Source organism: Stenella coeruleoalba, assembly GCF_951394435.1.
Source record: "Stenella coeruleoalba genome assembly, chromosome: 17".
Classification (NCBI taxonomy): Eukaryota; Metazoa; Chordata; class Mammalia; order Artiodactyla; family Delphinidae; genus Stenella; species Stenella coeruleoalba.
Window position 1 is genome coordinate 33,623,127 of NC_137163.1, and position 23,019 is coordinate 33,646,145.

At 38.2% G+C, this 23,019-nt stretch overlaps 1 protein-coding gene and 1 pseudogene across 4 annotated transcripts in view; both read left to right on the forward strand.

Annotated features, from left to right (window-relative positions):
• The window catches only part of UBR5 (ubiquitin protein ligase E3 component n-recognin 5), a 143,749-nt gene that overhangs the window by 91,959 nt on the left and 28,771 nt on the right, over positions 1-23,019 (forward strand). For all 3 annotated transcript variants that reach the window (XM_079901118.1, XM_079901117.1, XM_079901119.1), the window contains exons 26-40: positions 928-1,025; positions 1,833-1,981; positions 2,476-2,567; positions 11,152-11,298; positions 11,396-11,514; positions 11,602-11,728; positions 11,815-11,944; positions 13,274-13,434; positions 13,555-13,794; positions 19,022-19,145; positions 19,767-19,878; positions 20,843-20,974; positions 21,344-21,605; positions 21,877-22,141; positions 22,314-22,525. In XM_079901118.1, the coding sequence (XP_079757244.1) occupies positions 928-1,025; positions 1,833-1,981; positions 2,476-2,567; positions 11,152-11,298; positions 11,396-11,514; positions 11,602-11,728; positions 11,815-11,944; positions 13,274-13,434; positions 13,555-13,794; positions 19,022-19,145; positions 19,767-19,878; positions 20,843-20,974; positions 21,344-21,605; positions 21,877-22,141; positions 22,314-22,525 (2,370 nt within the window). The remainder of the gene's footprint in view (positions 1-927; positions 1,026-1,832; positions 1,982-2,475; positions 2,568-11,151; positions 11,299-11,395; positions 11,515-11,601; positions 11,729-11,814; positions 11,945-13,273; positions 13,435-13,554; positions 13,795-19,021; positions 19,146-19,766; positions 19,879-20,842; positions 20,975-21,343; positions 21,606-21,876; positions 22,142-22,313; positions 22,526-23,019) is intronic.
• Positions 15,897-18,046, forward strand: LOC307176027 (peptidyl-prolyl cis-trans isomerase D-like; annotated as a pseudogene). The gene has a single exon. The product of its transcript is annotated as a peptidyl-prolyl cis-trans isomerase D-like (transcript).

A 23,019-nucleotide genomic window follows, 5' to 3' on the forward strand; every position in this document is an offset into this window, starting at 1 on the left:
AGATGGTGGTATAAAAGAGATGAAAATAGGCAAGAGTAGAAACCAGAGTCAAGGCTATGTTTATATGTCTGTCATAGCCTTTAATATGTGTGTTGTAATAAACTGAACTATTGAGTTGTTGAAAATGGAAAAGAAAGATGAGATGCAGAAGTTTAAAAATTGCTTTAGAAGGAATACTTTGTGAAGAACCAAAATTTTTGTCTGAAGTTACTTGGGACAGTGATACTGTTGGGTGACATAGATAAGTCAGGTAGAGAGCAGGTTTGCGGAGAAAGATGATTTGAGTTTTAGACACATTGAATGTAAGATACCACTGGGAAATCCCAAGTAGGCTTATCAAGTAAACAAGTGTAGGTGTTGGAGCCGTATTATTGTGAGAGAAGTGGTGGTTGCTATGGCAGAAGAGAGAGAGAGGCACAAACGGCTGAGGACTGACTTCTGGGAAATGTGAGGGGTCTAGGAGGAAATAGAAATTCAGTGAAGAATGTTTAAATACATTTTAAAGAGGAAACTCGTAATAATAATAGCTAACACTTAACTGAATACTTGTTTTTTGCTAGGCACTGTGCTGAAACCTTTTAAGTAATAATTCATATAATCCTCCTCACAATAGCTTGAGATAGAGCCTGTTACTATGCTCACGTCTAGAAAGTGTTAGTTTACTCCAGAGCCCTTGCTGGTCTATTCTTTAGTGTCACTAAAGCCAAGAAAGTAGACCATGGTTTAGAGAGACAGAGGTTCCACAAAGTGGCTTTAAGTGAGGTAATATGAGGCCAGAAAATACCACTGATGGTTTTCTTTGAATGGTGAGACATTATTTACTAAGACAAAACTGTTTTTTTGTTTGATCATGAACATATGTTAACTTTCATAATCAGGAAGGACAGTAATTGATAATATTTTTATATACAATTTTTCTCATTTTAGGGATGCAAGAGGTATGACCCCATTTATGTCAGCTGTAAGTGGCCGAGCTTATCCTGCTGCAATTACCATTTTAGAAACAGCCCAGAAAATTGCAAAAGGTAATTTATTTCAAGTTCTGAAAGGGTTGCCTATTTTTTAATTTGAATAGATTCTCTTCTATAATTATTCAAACCTAATTTCTGTATATGGAAATGATACTGATTAGAAACTGTCAAGATAATTCTTTTGCTTATGTGTATGAAATTCATATGCTTATACTTTTTTCAAGCATATTGTACCTTCTAACTTTCCATCAAAAAGCAGCTGGTATAAATTTCCTTCAATTAAAAAAAAATTCCATAATGGATTGTGTAATGATTAATCTTTTGAAAGAAAAGATGGATTACTCTTAGAACCTGTCCACGTGTTAATTCGTGTTAGTGATAAAATTTTATGGAAAGAACAGGCCAGAAGTCTTACTGTTCTTTCTGACTTGGATTTACTGCCTAACAGAAAGCATTAAGGAATATCAGTTCCTGCCAGCCAGCCTTTAAAAGATTTAGTAGTTATCTTTTAAAAAATACTGGCTATGAATAAATTATGTGATTGTCTATAATTTGTTAAGTAGAGCTAGAACTTGAATCTTAACTGCATGAGGTAGAGCTAATGACTCAGAAGGCTGATGTTTGATGTATTTGTATTGTCCTCATATGTGGTTATGATATAATTATGCTTTGCTTTACTTTGCACCAGAATTGACTAGATTTCCTTGCATTGTTGACTTTGTATGTCAATTTATTTTATTAATATATAGTAGTTTCTTATTTATACTATGTAAATGTTAGAGCTTTTCCATTTGAGGAAAGGAGTAGATGGCTGTAAGTCTTTTCTTGATGTATGAACTATTATGTTTTTAATCTTTTTAGCTGAAGTGTCCTCAAGTGAAAAAGAGGAAGATGTATTTATGGGCATGGTTTGCCCATCAGGTACCAACCCTGATGACTCTCCTTTATATGTCTTATGTTGTAATGATACCTGCAGTTTTACATGGACTGGAGCAGAGCACATTAACCAGGTAAGTTATTTTATATTTCCCTATATTTATGCTATCTAGGTTTTCTTTTCTTCCCTTTGACCATCACTAGAGTTATAGTTCTTAGCTTTGGAATTGCAAGTCTGGTATTTCCTTTTACTCCTGAGTTATAAAATTCTCCAAAGAAAATTAATTTGTATTTAATTCCTAAATAAATGAGGCAAAGGAGTTGACTGTTAACACCAGTTACAGGCTGTCATAAAAATTAGAAATCTTCGCTGGGTAGTATAATCTGATTCACAGCTCTTGATTTAGATTTTATAACTGTTATGCCTTTTTTTGGATGATACAGATTATTTTTGCCCTTCTGGTAATATTTGATTCCCATTTGTGTACCCATCTGTGACTGTTTCCCAGAGCACATTAATTTTGCTCTGCTGTTGTTGTGATTGAATTGTTTTAGAAAATACCAGAAATAATTATTGTGATGAGACATACATATCATTTTTCTAAAAAGTATATCCTTTTCATTTTAGGATATTTTTGAGTGTCGTACCTGTGGCTTGCTGGAGTCCCTCTGTTGTTGTACAGAATGTGCAAGGGTTTGTCATAAAGGTCATGATTGCAAGTGAGTGTGACTTTAGTTTTCTTTAATATTGTAAACTACTTAGATTCATATTCCCATATTAAAATAATCTGTACTGAGTCATGCTTTGTTTCATTATTCAGAAAGCATGAGGTGCTGTCAGGTTGCCCACGTTAAGCCACTGTGTGTATTAAAACGTAGTTTTTGATTTAAAGAGTACTTTGCAATGTTTGTTTGCTAGTTCTACTCTTTACATAAAACTAGCCTAATGTGCAAGAAATATGTGATCGTACATTGTGACTAGAATCAGTCTTTTAAGAAACATATATACAGAATGTTTCTGTCTGTGTTCTCCAGCCAAAGTCTCAGGCCCCCCTGTAGTAGGGTGTATTAGCAGGAAACCTCTGAAGGCATTAAGGGAATCATGGTTTGGCATGTGCCTTGTTTTTGTTTTTGGTTTTTTTTTTTTGCGGTACGCGGGCCTCTCCCGTTGCGGAGCACAGGCTCCGGACGCGCAGGCTCAGCAGCCATGGCTCACGGGCTTAGCCGCTCCACGGCATGTAGGATCTTCCCGGACTGGGGCACGAACCCGTGTCCCCTGCATTGGCAGGCGGACTCTCAACCACTGTGCCACCAGGGAAGCCCGTGCCTTGTTTACTTCTTAAACTAAATGTAATAACCTTCATCCAGCAATAGAGTTGCTATGGTTAGTTTCTTAGTTTTCACAGACATAAGAAGCAATAAAATTATCCCAGCACTAACATTTGCAGTGCCTCAGAGTCCCAGTAGGGACATCAGCTATAGCTGTGCCACAGGTGTGGATGTAAAAATAGTTTAAATAGAGAATTGCTTTGTAAAAATCATCTATTGTGCTTTATTTATTTTCTTTTTAACATCTTTATTGGAGTATAATTGCTTTACAATGGTGTGTTAGTTTCTGCTTTATAACGAAGTGAATCACCTATACATATACATATATCCCCATATCTCCTCCCTCTTGAGTCTCCCTCCCACCCTCCCTATCCCACCCCTCTAGGTGGTCACAGAGCACTGAGCTGATCTCACTGTGCTATGCAGCTGATTCCCAGTAGGTATCTACTTTACATTTGGTAGTGTATATGTGTCCGTGCCACTCTCTCACTTCGTCCCAGCTTACTCTTCCCCCTCCCTGTGTCCTCAAGTCCGTTCTGTACGTCTGGGTCTTTATTCCTGTCCTGCCCCTAGGTTCTTCAGAACCTTTATTTTTTCTTTAGATTCCATATATATGTGTTAGCATACGGTATTTGTTTTTCTCTTTCTGCCTTACTTCACTCTGTATGACAGACTCTAGGTCCATCCACCTCACTACACATAACTCAACTTCGTTTCTTTTTCTGGCTGAGTAGTATTCCATTGTATATATGTGCCACATCTTCTTTATCCATTCATCTGTTGATGGACACTTAGGTTGCTTCCATGTCTTGGCTATTGTAAATAGAGCAGCAGTGAACATTGTGGTACATGACTCGTTTTGAATTATGGTTTTCTCAGGGAATATGCCCAGTAGTGGGATTGCTGGGTCATATGGTAGTTCTATTTTTAGTTTTTTAAGGAAACTCCATACTGTTCTCCACAGTGGCTGAATCAGTTTACATTTCCACCAGCAGTGCAAGAGGGTTCCCTTTTCTCCACACCCTCTCCAGCATTTATTGTTTGAAGATTTTATGATGATGGCCATTCTGACTGGTGTGAGGTGATACCTCATCGTAGTTTTGATTTGCATTTCTCTGATGATTAGTGATGTTGAGCATTCTTTCATGTGTTTGTTGGCAATCTGTATATCTTCTTTGGAGAAATGTCTATTTAGGTCTTCTGCCCGTTTTTGGATTGGGTTGTTTGTTTTTTTGATATTGAGCTGCATGAGCTGCTTGTAAAGTTTGGAGATTAATCCTTTATCAGTTGCTTCATTTGCAAATATTTTCTCGCATTCTGACGATTGTCTTTTCGTCTTGTTTATGGTTTCCTTTGCTGTGCAAAAGCATTGAAGTTTCATTAGGTCCCATTTGTTTATTTTTATTTCCATTTCTCCAGGAGGTGGGTCAGAAAGGATCTTGCTGTGATTTATGTCATAGAGTGTTCTGCCTATGTTTTCCTCTAAGAGTTTGATAGTTTCTGGCCTTACATTTAGGTCTTTAATCCATTTTGAGTTTATTTTTGTGTATGGTGTTAGGGAGTGTTATAATTTCATTCTTTTACATTTAGCTATCCAGTTTTCCCAGCACCACCTATTGAAGAGGCTGTCTTTTCTCCATTGTATATTCTTGTCTCCTTTATCAAAAATAAGGTGACCATATGTGCATGGGTTTATCTCTGGGCTTTCTATCCTGTTCCATTGATCTATATTTCTGTTTTTGTGCCAGTACCGTACCGTCTTGATTGCTGTAGCTTTGTAGTATAGTCTGAAGTCTGGGAGCCTGATTCCTCCAGCTCCATTTTTCTTTCTCAAGATTGCATTGGCTATATATGGGGTCTTTTGTGTTTCCATACAGATTGTGAAATTTTCGTCTAGTTCTGTGAAAAATGCCATTGGTAGTTTGATAGGGATTGCATTGAATCTGCAGATTGCTTTGGGTAGTATAGCCATTTTCACAGTGTTGATTCTTCCAATCCAAGAACATGGTATATCTCTCCATCTGTTTGTATTACCTTTAATTTCTTTCATCAGTGTCTTAGTAGTTTTCTGCATACAGGTCTTTTGTCTCCTTAGGTAGCTTTATTCCTAGGTATTTTATTCTTTCTGTTGCAGTGGTAAATGGGAGTGTTTCCTTAATTTCTCTTTCAGATTTTTCATCATTAGTGTATAGGAATGCCAGAGATTTCTGTGCATTAATTTTGTATCCTGCTACTTTACCAGATACATTGATTAGCTCTAGTAGTTTTCTGGTAGCACCTTTAGGATTCTCTATGTATAGTATCATGTCATCTGCAGTGAGAGTTTTACTTTTTCTTTTCCGATTTGGATTCCTTTATTTCTTTTTCTTTGATTGCTGTGGCTAAAACTTCCAGAACTATGTTGAATAATAGTGGTGAGAGTGGACAACCTTGTCTTGTTCATGATCTTAGAGGATACTGTTTCAATTTTTCACCATTGAGAGCAATGTTGGCTGTAGGTTTGTCATATATGGCCTTTATTATGTTGAGGTAAGTTCCCTCTATGCCTACTTAGTGGGTGGGTTTTATCATAAATGAGTGTTGAATTTTGTCAAAAGCTTTTTCTGCATCTGTTGAGATTATCATATGGTTTTTATTCTTCAATTTTTAATATGTTTTGTCACATTGATTGGCTTGCATATAATGAAGAATCCTTGCATTTGTGGGATAAACCCCACTTGATCATGGTATATAATCCTTTTAGTGGATTCTGTTTGCTAGTATTTTGTTGAGGATTTTTGCATCTATGTTCATCAGTGATACTGGCCTGTAGTTTTCTTTCTTTGTGACATCTTTGTCTGGTTTTGGTATCAGGGTGATGGTGGCCTCGTAGAATGAGTTGGGGAGTATTCCTCCCTCTGCTGTATCTTGGAAGATTTTGAGAAGGATTGGTGTTAGCTCTTCTCTAAATGTTTGGTAGAATTCGCCTGTGAAGCCATCTGGTACTGGACTTTTGTTTGTTGGAAGATTTTAAATCACAGTCTCAATTTCAGTGCTTCTGATTGGTCTGTTTATATTTTCTATTTCTTCCTGGTTCAGTCTTGGAAGTTTATGCTTTTCTAAGAATATGTCCTTTTCTTCAAGGTTGTCCATTTTATTGGCATATAGTTGCTTGTAGTCATCTCTCATGATCCTTTGTATTGCTGCAGTGTCAGTTTTTACTTCTCATTTTTCTTTTCTAATTCTATTGATTTGAGTCTTCTCCCGTTTTTTTGTGATGAGTCTGGCTAACGGTTTATCAATTTTATCTTCTCTAAGGACCAGCTTTTAGTTTTATTGATCTTTGCTATTGTTTCCTTGATTTCTTTTTCATTTATTTCTGATCTGATCTTTATGATTTCTTTCCTTCTGCTAAATTTGGGGTTTTTTTTTTGTTGTTGTTCTTTCTCTAATTGCTTTAGGTGTAAGGTTAGGTTGTTTATTTGAGGTGTTTCTTGAGGTAGGATTGTATTGCTATAAACGTCCCTCTCAGAACTGCTTTTGCTGCATCCCATAGGTTTTGGGTCATTGTGTTTTCATTGTCAGTTTTTTCTAGGTATTTTTTGATTTCCTCTTTGATTTCTTCAGTGATCTCTTGGTTAGTAGTGTATTGTTTAGCCTCCATGTGTTTTTATTTTTTACAGATTTTTTTCCTGTAATTGATACCTAGTCTCATAGCGTTGTGGTTGGAAAAGATACTTGATATGATTTCAATTTTCATAAATTTACCAAGGCATGATTTGTGACCCAAGATATGATCTGTCCTGGAGAATGTTCCATGAGCACTTGAGAAGAAAGTGTATTCTGTTGTTTTTGGATGGAATGTCCTATAAATATCAATTAAGTCCATCTTGTTTAATGTGCCATTTAAAGCTTGTGTTTCCTTATTTATTTTCATTTTGGATGATCTGTCCATTGGTGAAAGTGGGGTGTTAAAGTCCCCTACTATGATTGTGTTACTGTCGATTTCCCCTTTTATGGCTGTTAGCATTTGCCTTATGTATTGAGGTGTTCCTATGTTGGGTGCATAAATATTTACAATTGTTATATCTTCTTCTTGGATTGAGCCCTTGATCATTATGTAGTGTCCTTGTCTCTTATAATAGTCTGTATTTTTTCAATTTTATTTTATTTTATTTTTTATTTTTTTAAATAAAAGCCTCTTTCTTTCTTTATTTTTGGCTGTGTTGGGTCTTCGTTTCTGTGCAAGGGCTTTCCCTAGTTGTGGCGAGCGGGGGCCACTCTTCATCGCGGTGCGCGGGCCTCTCACTGTCGAGGCCTCTGTTGTTGCGGAGCACAAGCTCCAGACGTGCAGGCTCAGTAGTTGTGGCTCAGGGGGCTAGTTGCTCCGTGGCATGTGGGATCTTCCCAGACCAGGGCTCGAACCCATGTCGCCTGGATTGGCAGGCAGATTCTCAACCACTGCGCCACCAGGGAAGCCCAATAGTTTGTATTTTAAAGTCAGTTTTGTCTGATATGAGAATTGCTACTCCAGTTTTCTTTTGATTTCCATTTGCATGGAATATCTTTTTCCATCCCCTCACTTTCAGTCTGTATGTGTCACTAGGTCTGAAGTGGGTCTCTCATAGACATATACGGGTCTTGTTTTTGTATCCATTCATGCAGTCTATGTCTTTTCATTGGAGCATTTAATCCATTTACATTTAAGGTAGTTATCAATATATCTGTTTCTATTACCATTTTCTTAATTGTTTTGGGTTTGTTATTGTAGGTCTTTTCCTTCTCTTGTGTTTCCTTCCTAGAGAAGTTCCTTTAGCATTTGTTGTAAAGCTGGTTTGGTGGTGCTGACTTCTCTTAGCTTTTGCTTGTCTGTGAAGGTTTTAAATTTCTCCATCAAATCTGAATGAGATCCTTGCTGGGTAGAGTAATCTTGGTTGTAGGTTTTTCCCTTTCATCACTTAAACTATGTCCTGCCACTCCCTTCTGGCTTGCAGAGTTTCTGCTGAAACATCAGCTGTTAACCTTACGGGATTTACCTTGTATGTTATTTGTTGCTTTTCCCTTGCTGCTTTTAACATTTTTTCCTTGTATTTAATTTTTGATGGCTTGATTAATATTTGTCTTGGCGTGTTTCTCCTTGGATTTTTCATGTATGGAACTCTGCGCTTCCTGGACTTGATTGACTATTTCCTTTCCCATATTAGGGAGGTTTTTAACTGTAATCTCTTCAAATACTTTCTCAGTCCCTTTCTTTTCTTTTCTTCTTCTGGGAAGAAGTCCCTATAATTCGAATGTTGGTGTGTTTAATGTCCCAGGGGTCTCTGAGACTGTCCTCAAATCTTTTCATTCTTTTTTCTTTATTCTGCTCTGCAGTAGTTATTTCCACTATTTTATCTTCCAGGTCACTTATCTGTTCTTCTACCTCAGTTATTCTGCTATTGATTACTTCTAGAGAATTTTTAATTTCATATTTTGTGTTGTTCATCATTGTTTGTTTGCTCTTAAGGTCTTCTAGGTTCTTGTTAAATGTTTCTTGTATTTTCTCCATTCTATTTCCAAGATTTCAGATCATCTTTACTATCATTATTTTGAATTCTTTTTCAGGTAGACTGCCTGTTTCCTCTTCATTTGTTTGGTCTGGTGGGTTTTTACCTTGCTCCTTCATCTGCTGTGTGTTTCTCTGTCTTCTCATTTTGCTTAACTTACTATGTTTGGGGTCTCCTTTTCACAGGCTGCAGTTTTGTAGTTCCCATTGTTTTTGTTGTCGGCCCCCAGTGGCTAAGGTTGGTTCCGTGGGTTGTGTAGGCTTCCTGGTCAAGGACACTGGTGCCTGTGTTCTGGAAGATGAGGCTGCATGTTATCTTTCTGGTGGGCAGGACCACGTCTGGTGGTGTGTTTTAGGGTGTCTGTGACCTTATTATGATTTTAGGCAGCGTCTCTGCTAATGGGTGGGGTTGTGTTCCTGTCTTGCTAGTTGTTTGGCATAGGGTGTCAAGCACTGTGGCTTGCTGGTCGTTGGGTGGAGCTGGGTCTCAGTGTTGAGATGGCGTTCTGTGGGAGAGCTTTTGCTGTTTGATATTACGTGGAACTGGGAGGTCTCTGGTGGAACTCGGCTCTCCCACCTCAGAGGCACAGGCCTGATACCCGGCTGGAGCACAAAGACCCTATCAGCCCCATGGCTCAGAAGAAAAGGGAGAAAAAAAAAGAAAAAAATAAAGTTATTAATTTAAAAAATTATTAAAAAGAAAAAAATTTTAAAGTAATTGAAAGAAAGAAGAGAGCAACCAAACCAAAAACCAAATCCACCAACGATAACAAGTGCTAAAAACTATACCAAAAAAAACCCAAAAACGGACAGAACCCTAGGACAAATGGTAAAAGCAAAGCTATACAGACAAAATCAAACAAAGGTGCATACACATATACACTCACAAAAAGAGAAAAAGGGAAAAAAATATATATATCGTTGCTTCCAAAGTCCACCGCCTCAATTTGGGATGATTCGTTTTCTATTCAGGTATTCCAGAAATGCAGGGTTCATCAAGTTGACTGTGGAGATGTAATCTGCTGCTCCTGAGGCTGCTGGGAGAGATTTCCCTTTCTCTACTTTTTTTCGTGCAGCTCCTGGGGTTCAGCTTTGGATTTGGCTCTGCCTCTGCCTGTAGGTCGCCTGAGGGCATCTGTTCCCCACCCAGATAGGACGGGGTAAAAGGAGCAGCTGATTAGGGGGCTCTGGCTCACTCAGTCTGGGGGAAGGGAAGGGTACGGAATGCTGGGCGAGCCTGTGGCGGCAGAGGCCAGGGTGATGTTGTAACAGCCTGAGGTGTGCCGTGTGTTCTCCCAGGGAAGTTGTCCCTGGATCACGGGACCCTGGCAGTGGCGAGTTGCACAGGTTCCCGGGAGGGGAGGTGTGGATAGTGACCTGTGCTCGCACACAGGCTCCTTGGTGGCGGCAGCAGCAGCCTTAGCGTCCCATGCCCTTCTCTGGGGTCTGCGGTGATAGCCGCGGTTCGTGCCCTTCTCTGAAGCTTGTTTAGGCGGTGCTCTGAATCCCCTCTCCTCTCGCACCACGAAACAATGGTCTCTTGCCTCTTAGGCAGTTCCAGCCTTTTTCCCGGACTCCCTCCCGGCTAGCTGTGTCGCACTAGCCCCCTTCAGGCTGTGGTCACGCTGCCAACCCCAGTCCTCTCCCTGGGATCTGACCTCTGAAGCTTGAACCTCAGCTCCCAGCCCCCGCCCGCCCCGGCGGCTTAGCACACAAGCCTCTCAGGCTGGTGAGTGCTGGTCGGCACCAATCCTCTGTGAGGGAATCCCCTTTGCCCTCCACACCCCTGTTGATGCGCTCTCCTCCATGGCTCTGAAGCTTTCCCCCTCCGCCACCCCCCACCCCCGTCTCTGCCCGTTAATTCCTAGTGTGTGGAAACCTTTCCTCCTTCACAGCTCCCTCCCACTGGTGCCGGTCCCGTCCCTATCCTTTTGTCTCTGTTTTTCCTTTTCTCTTTTGCCCTACCCAGGTACGTGGGGGGTTTCTTGCCTTTTGGGAGGTCTGAGGTCTTCTGCCAGCGTTCAGTAGGTGTTCTGTAGGCTTTGTTCCACATGTAGATGTATTTCTGACGTATTTGTGGGGAGGAAGGTGATCTCCACGTCATACTCCTCCGCCATCTTGAATTTTGGCTAATAAGTTTGTCTTCCTTGTTTTAAATATCTGAAAGTGAGAATCACCTTACTTACTGAATGCTTACTAGGTGTACTCACTGTGCTAGATGCTACAGTGGTGTTTGACAAGACAGTTAAGATACCTCTTCTCATATGTTGCTTTACAGACTTTACACCACTAAAGTAATCCTATTTGTTGCGTGAACAGTTACACTTTGCATTTAAAAGTTAACAAGGGTTCTGTTGAGTTTTAATGAGTTACGCCTCTGTAATTTCAATATAGACCTTTGTATTTTAAAAAAAATTTTTGTTTTTGTACTTGTGTATGAATTCTTTCTAGACTCAAACGGACATCACCAACAGCCTATTGTGATTGCTGGGAGAAGTGTAAATGTAAAACTCTGATTGCTGGACAGAAATCTGCTCGGCTCGATCTACTTTATCGCCTGCTCACTGCTACTAATTTGGTCACTCTGCCAAATAGCAGGCAAGTAGTGGGATTTTTAGGACATAAATTGAGTTGTAAAAGCACAGCATAGGTAAGTAGCCTCTCCTCCTCCGCATAACAATGTGCTGTTTTGCAGGGGAGAGCACCTCTTACTCTTTTTAGTGCAGACAGTTGCGAGGCAGACAGTAGAGCACTGCCAGTACAGACCTCCTCGAATCAGGGAGGATCGTAACCGAAAAACAGCCAATCCTGAAGGTGAGTTAATTTGACAGTTATGACATATAGGAAAAGCGGTATGTTTATTTCTGCCTTACCCACTATTTCTTTTCTTTTTCTTTTTAGATTCAGATATGCCTGATCATGATTTAGAACCCCCCAGATTTGCCCAGCTTGCCTTGGAGCGTGTTCTACAGGACTGGAATGCTTTGAAATCTATGATTATGTTTGGGTCACAGGAGAATAAAGACCCGTATGTATTCATTAACATTTTTTTAGAGTTATTTATTTCCCATGTTAGTGTAGGCGATTACAGTGCATTCTTTCTTTCCCCTCAAGTCTCAGTGCCAGCAGCAGGATAGGCCATCTTTTGCCAGAAGAGCAAGTATACCTCAATCAGCAAAGTGGCACAATTCGGTTGGACTGTTTCACTCACTGCCTTATAGTCAAGTGTACAGCAGATATTTTGGTAAGTCCTTTGAATAATTATTTACAAGCACATGAAAAGGATGTTTTTTTACGTAGTTTCCCATAATTTTACTAATCAAGCTCCCAAGTACCAGTAAGCTCTAATTAAATAGTGCATTAAGGGGAATGGAATTTTGGGGGTGATTTAAATTTCTCATTTTAGATCAATCAATGAAAGCTCCTTCTTTCATTCTAAATAAAAATCCTAGAGTGTATTAAAAATACAACAGTATAGGGCTTCCCTGGTGGCGCAGTGGTTGAGAGTCCGCCTGCCGATGCAGGGGACACGGGTTCGTGCCCTGGTCCGGGAAGATCCCACATGCCGCGGAGCGGCTGGGCCCGTGAGCCATGGCCGCTGAGCCTGCGCGCCTGGAGCCTGTGCTCCGCAACGGGAGAGGCCACAACAGTGAGAGGCCCTAGTACCGCAAAAAAAAAAAAAAACCAGTATAAAAATGTATGAAGCAGTGTTCAAGATTAATAGTAACTCAGTGTGAATTTTTTTTAAATATCTTTTTGCTGTGAAATTAGAAAAGAATATAAACTATAAAACCCAGTGCTGATGAGACTTGGACACTGATGAGGTGGCATTGCATTTGGTACTCCTTTGGAAAACAACTTGTCAGTGTCAAGAACCATAAAACTAACATTGCCCTCAGAAGTTTTCATAAAGAAATAATCTACAATATGGGAAAGAAAAAGATTGTGTCACAGCATAATACAAAATTGAAAAACAAATACTTTTATGGATCCGATAATAGAGGACTATTGACTCAAGTCAACCACTTACTGAAATGTAATGCAGTGATTTAAAAATAAAGGTTATTTTAAGTAACATTTAAAAAACAACAGGGAAAACAATGTGGAATTGGGTGTTCTCTGTAATTAATAACTTTATGATACACCATGTGTAGAAATGTGACTAGAAAGTAATAATGGTTAAGTGAGAGGGATGGGATTATGAATATATTAATGTAAATATTTGAGTCTACTCTGATGTTTTGGTAAGTACCCTGTACTGAGTGAAATATATTCTTTCTCTGATTTGATATATTAGGTTTTGTTCTGCTAAATAGTAATTGATATTCATAGGAGTTTGAGACTAAAAAACAAGAAATCAGACATTTGAGAACCACTGTAGGTCAAGCGTAGTGGTGGTGGGTATGTGGCATAAATTAATCACTGACATTGTAATTGTTTTGGTTAAATATATTTTGATGTTTTTATTATGAAATGTTAATAGCGAAAAAGTGTTAGAACTTTTTCCTTTATGAATGTCTAAACATCTTAGGAGATGTCTCAACATTAATAGAGTGGATTACTATTTTTAAAGCTTTTAGATACTCTACTAGGTACACTAGTGAAAGAACTCCAAAACAAATACACACCGGGACGTAGAGAAGAAGCTATTGCTGTAACAATGAGGTTTTTGCGATCAGTTGCAAGAGTTTTCGTCATCCTTAGTGTGGAAATGGCTTCATCTAAAAAGAAAAAGTAAGACATTCTTTTTTATTTTGGCTTCTATATAATTTTGCTCACATTTTTTTGTGATAGTGATAAAATTTTGTATATGAAAGGATTCAGAAGATTCCTGTATTTCCCTTTTTGCTCTAGCAACTTTATTCCACAACCAATTGGAAAATGTAAGCGTGTATTCCAAGCACTGTTACCTTACGCAGTAGAAGAATTGTGCAATGTAGCAGAGTCACTGATTGTTCCTGTCAGAATGGGTATTGCTCGTCCAACTGCACCTTTTACGCTGGCAAGTACCAGCATAGATGCCATGCAAGGCAGCGAGGAATTATTTTCAGTGGAACCACTGCCACCAAGACCATCATCTGATCAGTCTAGCAGGTAAATTTCTGTCTGGTAACAGATTCTGATTAATTCTTTCTCTGGAAATGTCACAAATGTTACTAAAACTTTTGCATAAGCACTCAGGTCCTGTACAGGATCATTTGTGTAACCAATGGTAAAGATTTTACTTAGTTTGGAACATGTGAAAAGCACTTTAAAAACTACATGTGTCTACACATCTAAAGTAATAGATCTGTAGTTGTGGGGTTTTTGTTTGTTTGGAAAAGCACTATTTTTATTATGCCAGTAAAGTAATCTGGTAAGAAAGTTTACTTTAGACTTCTGTACTTCATTACTTTCTGGCTTTTCTTACCTTTAAATATAGCCTGCTATAAGGCCAAGTTGAAGAATGAAAAGCCTTGTTAACTTTCTCTGTGTCCAAAGCCTTGGGTTAGGGGGCAGCTTGTTATTATATAATGTAAATAAACAACCAGAATGGTGGCATTTAAAAATATTCTCTACAACCATATTATATAGGATAAGGCTAAAACAATTCAATAAAAATGTTTCTAGTTATAAGATTACTTATTCTTAAATCTCATTTTTCCGTTTGTTTGATAGTTTCCCTAACTAGGCTCTAAGTTTGCTGAGTCAGAATGTTTAGAAACTAAAATGTTCTGGTGTCTTTTATCACAGTGCTTCTCAAATTTTAATATGCATGCAAATCACTTGGGTATCTTATTAAAATGCAGAAGCTGATTCTGGAGGTCTGTGTGGGGCCTGAGATTCTGTATTTCTTAGGAACTTTCAGGTAGGACAGTGCCAATACTTCTGCTTTAGGGGCCACACTTCTGAGTTGCAAGGTTTTAGAGATCTTTTGCAAATATTTGTTTATTTTATTTGGTTTTCTCAAGTCTGATTTTGTTACTGTGTGCATGTGTTACTAGTGTTTTAATAAGGATCTTTTGGAGCTGAAGACCCTTATTCCTCTTTTCTGGAAAACAACTGTGTGTTAATAAAGCCCTTCTTTAGTATTTGGGCCATTTCCCAAGACTTGTTCTTTGGTTTTCATCTGTGTTGTTGTTGAGTGCTCTCTCTCATTATTCTCATTATTACTCCATATGCCAGTATGTATCCCAACTTTGCCTTTATTGTCTGGTCTCCTAGGACACCCTGGAATCTAAAGTCCAGGTTTGTCTATAAAAGTTCTCCAGTGGTAGCCTTGTCACTGATATACTTCCAGGATTTGCTGAAAACTGTAATAAATCGAGCTATATGTTTTCAGACTTGCCAAACCATATCTCATTATGCTAGCAGAACCCCTCTGTGTTCCGTGTGATGCTTCTGATCCTGATCCCCTGTGAGGAGCCCCCCAATTACTTATGTGGTATCACCTTGTGAATTCTTTGTACCCTTCCCTTGGTTTTGTTCTAGAACATAGAAATTTCTATCTGTTGAACAGATTTTGGGATCATCTCATCTATAAACAATGCCCATAGCCTGTTCCTACTGTTTTCAAGATTTTTTGTCAGCTTGCCCTGCTTCTTAGTCGTTTTATTAAAATACTGTGCACTCTTAAACTTTCCTCTTCATTCTTGGTTGGTTCTTTGGCCGATCTCTGATGTCTTCCCAGAAGGTCTCATGATAATCCAGAGATAATAGTGCTAATGTTTTCTATAACTGTTGATATAAGTCCTTCATTGTAATAAAGTACAATCACTCCTCATAAGGGTGTATTTTGACCAGTGTTCCAAGAATGTATTTAAAAAGTACACACTTGACCAGTCTTTGGGATTTCCCATATCTTGGATGGTAGATGGTGTATATCAGCAGTCCCCAACCTTTCTGGCACCAGGCACCGGTTTCGCGGAAGACAGGTTTTCTATGGACCGGTAGTGGGGGTTGGGGGGGATGGTTCAGGCGGTAATTCGTGCAGTGGGGAGCCCCAGATGAAGCTTTGCTTACTCCCTGCCCCCCTCCTGCTGTTCGGGCCCGGTTCCTAAAAGGCCGCGTGGACCAGGAGTGGTGCTCGGCCTGGGGGTTGGGGACTGCTGGTGTATATCACTCCATTGAGTGTAAAGTCTTGAGTTGAATAGCTTTGCTTTTTATGTTGCTTCCCTCCACCTCTTTAAAACTCTTCTGTCTTTATTAATTAATCTGTTTCTACTCTACCTGCCAAATGGTGTGTTATTGCAGAATGCGGAGAACTGAAGGGAGGGAGTGATTGGGGAATATTTCCAAAGGATGGATCTGGTGACAGTCATCCAGACTTCCCCGAGGATGCAGACATAGATTTAAAAGATTTAGATAAAATTTTACTAATAATGGAAGACTTAAAAAACATTGGAAATACTTTTTTCAAATCCCAGAACTGGGAGATGGCCATTAAAAAATACACAAAAGTTTTAAGGTATGTGGAAGGCTCGAAGGCTGCTACTGAGAACACAGGTAGAGCAAAGCTGCAGCCTGTCGCTTGAGCTGTGTGCTGAATATCGGCGCTTGCAAACTGAAGACGTCCGATTGGCAGGGAGCAGTTGACAGTTGTTTGGAGGCCCTTGAAATAGATCCAGCAAATACCGAAACACTGTACCGTAGAGCCCAAGGATGGAAAGAACTAAAAGAAATATGATCAAGCATTGGCTGATCTTAAGAAAGCTCAGGAGATAGCACCAGAGGATAAAGCTATCCAGGCAGAATTGCTGAAAGTCAAGCAAAAGATCAAGGCACAGAAAGATAAAGAGAAAGAGAAGGCAGCTTATGCAAAAATGTTTGCTTAATAAGGAATTCAGTTTTGCTTAAATATGCATTGATTGTATAAAGCAAATAAGACAATTTAAGGGTTTTGTCTATTATGTATGATCCCTAATGTGTTCTACCATTGTTTACAGTCTAGGAATATGGGTAGGGATTCACTCTTAATAGACCAGTGTTACAAAATATGGTGAAGTTGATTTTGTTTTAAATGGCTCTCTGCATTACTCACAAAGGATAATGGTGTCCAGTGTATTTTAAACTCCTAGACACATCTTGTTTTAATAAATAGATGAAAACTTTAAAAAAAAAAGAAAAAGAGAACCATGTCTCATAATAACAGCGGTTACTGAAATTTTAGTATGAACTTGAGGAACTTTCTTAAGCATCATATATGTATTTAATCTAAGTATTTAATCTAAAATCTGTTTTTAATTTTCCCAATAACTAATAGATACCCACTATCATCCTAATTTCAGAAGTGAGGAAACTGAGGCTCAGAGCAGTTAGATAATTTGTTCAACGTCACACAGCTATTAAAGTTTATAGATATTTGGAGGTAATTCTAGATAGATATTTTCCTTTTTCCTATATCCCTGTATATTAGATGGCAGAGTAGAGAGAGAAATTGCTGCTTTGTGCTTACTGATAGTGTTGATGCATTGGATTAACCAACACCGAAGCCCACCGTACTTCATAGCACAAATTGCAGTCCTAAACTCTCACAGGTGCCGTCTTGTAATCAGAAGTTCTCTGAAGAGACTTTTTCCTGTCCCCATCTAGCCATGGCTGATATAGGTAAATCTCTTGAAACCTGTTGCTCTTTCTTGATTTATATTTGGCTTTATGTATGTGAGGGGGGGACAAAAGAGGGGATTTCTATGACATAACTTCTATTTTGCTTAGACCCCAGACCTTTACCTGTGAAATCTATGGCTCCTGAAACTCTAGCCTAAGAGACACCAGCCAGATACCTCTGGTGCAAATGGTGGCACCGTTATCACTAGGATAGTTGTGCTTTGTTTTTGTTTAAATATTTTATTTAGTATTTTTAGGTGTTCCGTAGCAAGAGGGATTTCTCTGCACAATCTGGCAAACTGCTGGAAATAGGAGGCCCCAAAACTTGAAAGTATTTTAACAACTTCTGTTAGACTGGATTTCAGGACTGTGGTGCTTCATTGTGGCAGGAAGTGGGGAAGAAATTAAATCATGGTGTGAAGAAAACTGAAGCTCATTTCTAAATGGGGAGTTATAGTATGTTCTGTGTATTGGCAGTAACCTACCTACTAAGTTCATAAATTCTTAAAGTAACTACTTTGAGAACACTATTGGTCTTGTGGATGTTTGTTCCAGGATGTTTTTTTAAAGAAGAAATACTCATTGACCGTGGCTTGACATAATGTTGACTTTTATTTTTTAATATTGAGAATGTTGAAATCCTAGTGCTTGGAAATATCCTTATCTATTTATATTTTCCCTTTTTCAAAAATATTAATATATTATATTAGTTTTGGGTATACAACACAGTGATTTGATATATTTATACTTTATAAAGTGATCACCGAATTAAGACCAGTTACCATGTGTTATCTCTAAAGATTTTCTTTTAGCCTCTTCAATCCACTGTCTCTGAATTACCAGTTACTTAAATTTCTAGTATTAAACAGCAGATTTCTGTTTATTTGAAAGCAGAGTGTCTAAGTTGACTTTTCACGTGTAACTGGTTTGATTCTCATTTCTCAGAGCTGCTGAGGTGAGGAAAGAACACTATCAGTGTAAACACTTAAGGTCCTTTCATCTCTTTTAGACTGTGTTTCTTAATCTGTAAATAAAGTATAATAGTTAGGTCACAGGGTTATTAAACAACAATCTTCTGATCTCTGACCTGCATTTTAAACTGCATTCTCTGGTTCTCCTCTTTTATAACGGAGGCATCTGTCCATACTTGGCTGTTTCCAAGTCACATTTTTAAGGAAGTGAAACTTTTGCCACCAGTCATCTTTTGTTATGATTCTATTTTAAAATCATACTTTTGAACTTATTTTTTTCCCAATACTCATCAGCAAGTCAGTGGTTAATAAGCTGATGCAAAGTAGGTCATGTCAGTCAAGTCTTTTAAAAAGAGTAGGTTACTTGTAATAAGCACACTTTCGTTAGTGGATGAATGCTGCTATCAGAGCCTTTGGAAGTTGAAAGGTTTAGCAGTGGAAAAGGAAAAATTTTCCCCGTAGAAATACTTCAGTGGGAAGGACTCATAAAAGTATGTGCGTTAACACAGATTTGAAATGACTTACTAAAAAGTAAAAACAATTCTGAGATTTATAAGTTAAATCTCTGGTAAAATGATTTCTTTGGGGTTCATATTATCTGATATACTATAGATTAATTATTGTCGGTTTCTAAGAAATTTTAGGTCAGATTTAAAACGGCATCCTAGCAAGTGAATCACATTGAGTAACACTGAGAAGCATAAATGTCTGAGCTGTATATCAGAGGTGTGGCAGCAGTATGCTCATAACCTGATTCCTTACAGCTCCAGTCAATCTCAGTCGTCCTACATCATCCGGAATCCACAGCAGAGGCGCATCAGCCAGTCACAGCCTGTTCGGGGCAGAGATGAAGAACAGGACGATATTGTTTCGGCAGATGTGGAAGAGGTGGTTTTAATTGTTTTAATTGTGGTAGATGAGAGGCTTTTATTTGGGAGGGAAGGGGAAAGTAGTCACAAGTTTATTAATAGCTAATAAACTACTATTAGTAATAATAGCTTACATGTATATGCTTCCACCTTTTAGACTTTTGTTATATGTTCTCATTTGTGGTTATACATCTTAAAATATGTTAGTAATCCTTGATTTACTGGATAATAAAAAATTAGAAACATAAACTTGTTCTACTTAAGGGTTCATGGAAAAGATATTCTCAATGTTAAAAGAGTTTTTAGTAGTTTTGTGCAATGTATTCGAAGGTAGACAGGGTACTGCATATTATATAAATTTTATAATTGCAGAAGTTTAAAAAAAATATACTCCCAATACAATTTTTATAATTTTAAGGTTCTGTGTATGGACAGTAATCATAAACTTTGGGATATGTGGGCATAATTTTTGATACCAAATTATCACTAGCAACTGAAGATTTTGAAAACTGCTTAGTGTTACAATTCCCTATAGTTAGGGATCTTTGTATTTTAGTTTACTAAATGCTGTGGAGGAGTACTGGTAGAGAAGTGGGTTTATTTTGTACTTTGATTGTCTACAAATAAGATCTGGATTTAGGTTGAGGTGGTGGAGGGTGTGGCTGGAGAAGAGGATCATCATGATGAACAGGAAGAACATGGGGAAGAGAATGCTGAGGCAGAGGGACAACACGATGAGCATGATGAAGACGGTATGCAGGTTATTTGAGAAATTATTCAGTATGAGAAAGTCGGGTACTTTTAAGAGATATTAATAGAGAGAAAAGTGTAATTGATGTGTAGTGAAATGTTCATCATATTTCTGCTAGGGGATTCTGTAATATCTGTCAGAATTTGAGGAGGTAGCTATGTACATATGTAAACATAAATATATATACTTTTATATATTTACATGTAGAAAATAATTTATCCTCTTTCCTTTTACCTTTTGGTTCACACTTTCTTCTTAAAAGGCTTTTAGAAATTAAAATAATCATAACCACATAACATTTGAAAATTAGAGAAAAGGAAAACAAATAACCCATAATCCCACCCAGATGCTAACAGTTTGTATTTTTACTTTCAGTCCTCCCCTGTACTGCCCCATTCCCATGCATGTCTTTTAGATATTGTATGTGTAAGTTTTTTTTTACTTTGTTTTTTTGACTTCGGCCTTTTTGCTACATAGTCATCATAACCATTCTTATTAGTAGCCATAGGATGGACTTTTGGGGATCAGCTTTATTGAGGTATAATTGACATAAAATAAACTGCACATGTTGAAAATTTATAACTTAATATGTTTTGACGTGTATGTGAAGTACAAAGGATACGCATGTTTAACCTTCCCCTCTTGGAATCCCAGTATGTAAAACAGATGAAAATGGAGCACTGGAGCTACCAGAGCTCTGCCCACTGGCTGGAGTCCTCCTGCCTAACATTTTTTACCTAAGGCTATGCAGGCCAGATTTTGAATCTGTGTCTACTGAGTACCATAATTTACCTAGTCATTCTTCTGCTAAGCAGGCAGTCGTGCATACTCTAGTAGTTATCACTTCTCTCTTCGGGGGGGCCCCCGACCCCTCCCAGTTCCCACCCTTACGATATTCTAGCTTATCAGCCTGACTTGATCCAGTGAGTTTCTACCTTTTCTTATTATTTAAATATATTTGCTAGGGAGTGACATGGAGCTGGACTTGTTAGCAGCAGCTGAAACAGAAAGTGACAGTGAAAGTAACCATAGCAACCAAGATAATGCTAGTGGGCGTAGAAGTGTTGTCACTGCAGCAACTGCTGGCTCAGAAGCAGGTATGTTACCTTCTCTTAGCAACTTTCTTGCTTATAACTAAGGCTGTGTGTGTAGAATTGGTTAAACTGTGCTCAGTATAATATGCACAGGGGTAGCTAACCCTTTTATTAACTTCATTTCTCCATAGATATTAGTGAAGAAGATTATTATTTCAATGACTTTTTGCTTTTCTGGTTTTTAAATAATGGATTATTTCTAAGGTTCATTTAAGAGTTCTAGTTAAACTATTTCAATGATGGGTTTTTGGACTATTGGATACAGTCTGGCATTCTGTTTAATATGTATATTTTCCTGAATGAGGGGGTACACTGTTATTTTAGATATCAACAAACTCACAATGATTTTGGTTTTAAAAATTAAAAACTTAGGTGCGAGCAGTGTTCCTGCCTTCTTTTCTGAAGACGATTCGCAATCAAATGACTCGAGTGATTCTGATAGCAGCAGTAGTCAGAGTGACGACATCGAACAGGAGACTTTTATGCTTGATGAGCCATTAGAGAGAACCACGAATAGCTCCCATGCCAACGGTGCTGCCCAAGCTCCCCGTTCCATGCAGTGGGCTGTCCGCAACACCCAACATCAGCGGGCGGCTAGCACAGCCCCTTCTAGCACATCCACACCAGCAGGCAAGTCTGTAAACTTGGTGTTCCTAAGGTTTAAAAATTATGCATGTTCCTCTACAGAACAAATTAAATAATTTCAGAATAGTTCTTCATTGTTTTGCTGAGTTCAAATACAAAATTCCCTTCCCTAAAATTAGTGTGGTTTAAGAAAATGCTCATTTACCACATTTACTAATGTAATTGATCTTTTAATTTAAATATATACACTGTTAGTGAAACACAGTTAGCAACTAACATTAGCTTATTATGGTTGTCTTTTTTTTTTCCCTTATAGCAAGTTCAGCAGGTTTGATTTATATTGATCCTTCCAACTTACGCCGGAGTGGTACCATCAGCACGAGTGCTGCAGCTGCAGCAGCTGCTTTGGAAGCTAGCAATGCCAGCAGCTACTTAACATCTGCAAGCAGTTTAGCTAGGGCTTATAGCATTGTCATCAGACAAATCTCGGATTTGATGGGGCTTATTCCTAAGTATAATCACCTAGTATACTCTCAGATTCCAGCAGCTGTGAAATTGACTTACCAAGATGCAGTAAATTTACAGGTATGAAACCACTGCAAAGTTACTCATTCAAATATATTTTTTGGCTGTCTGTTATGAGAATTCCAGTATAATGGGAATTAATGTTACAAGTACTTAAATGTCTATATCATACTACTCTATCGAACTTAACTTTATCTGGATAGTTTTAACTGTTTTAGTTTGGTCTTTGTAGAACTATGTAGAAGAAAAGCTTATTCCCACTTGGAACTGGATGGTCAGTATTATGGATTCTACTGAAGCTCAATTACGTTATGGTTCTGCATTAGCATCTGCTGGTGATCCGGGACATCCCAATCATCCTCTTCATGCTTCTCAGAACTCAGCTCGCAGAGAAAGGATGACTGCACGAGAAGAGGCTAGTTTACGAACGCTTGAAGGCAGACGGTATGAAATTCTTTGTTTATGCTTGTATGTTTAGACAGAACCGTTATAGCCTAGAAGTTTAGAGCTTTTTGATTGCTATTACGTAAGACCTCACTCTGTTGTAAAGGAGGAAATACGTGCCTTGCATTACTTCTTTTAAACTGTTGTGTAGTTGAAGCAAAATAAGTTATAATCCAAGCTATTTTTAAAATTTTTTTTTAAATTCATTCATGTTGTAGTAATCTGATACTAAATTCTTCTCATTTTTGAAGTAGTTGGTCTACAGCCTTGTCTCATTCCCCAGGCCTCCCCCCTTGAAAGGCATATATTCATAGAAAGACTTATTTTGACCATGATTAAATATGAATATACTTTGTACTTGGGAAGGAGAAAGTCTGTGTAATTACCTAGCTGCTCTTTGGTTTCTAAAATCAGATTTCTTTTTCTACCTCCTGTAGAATCATAATTAAAGTATATTTGTTTATGTATTTATTGTGTTCTTTCTATTCAGTTAC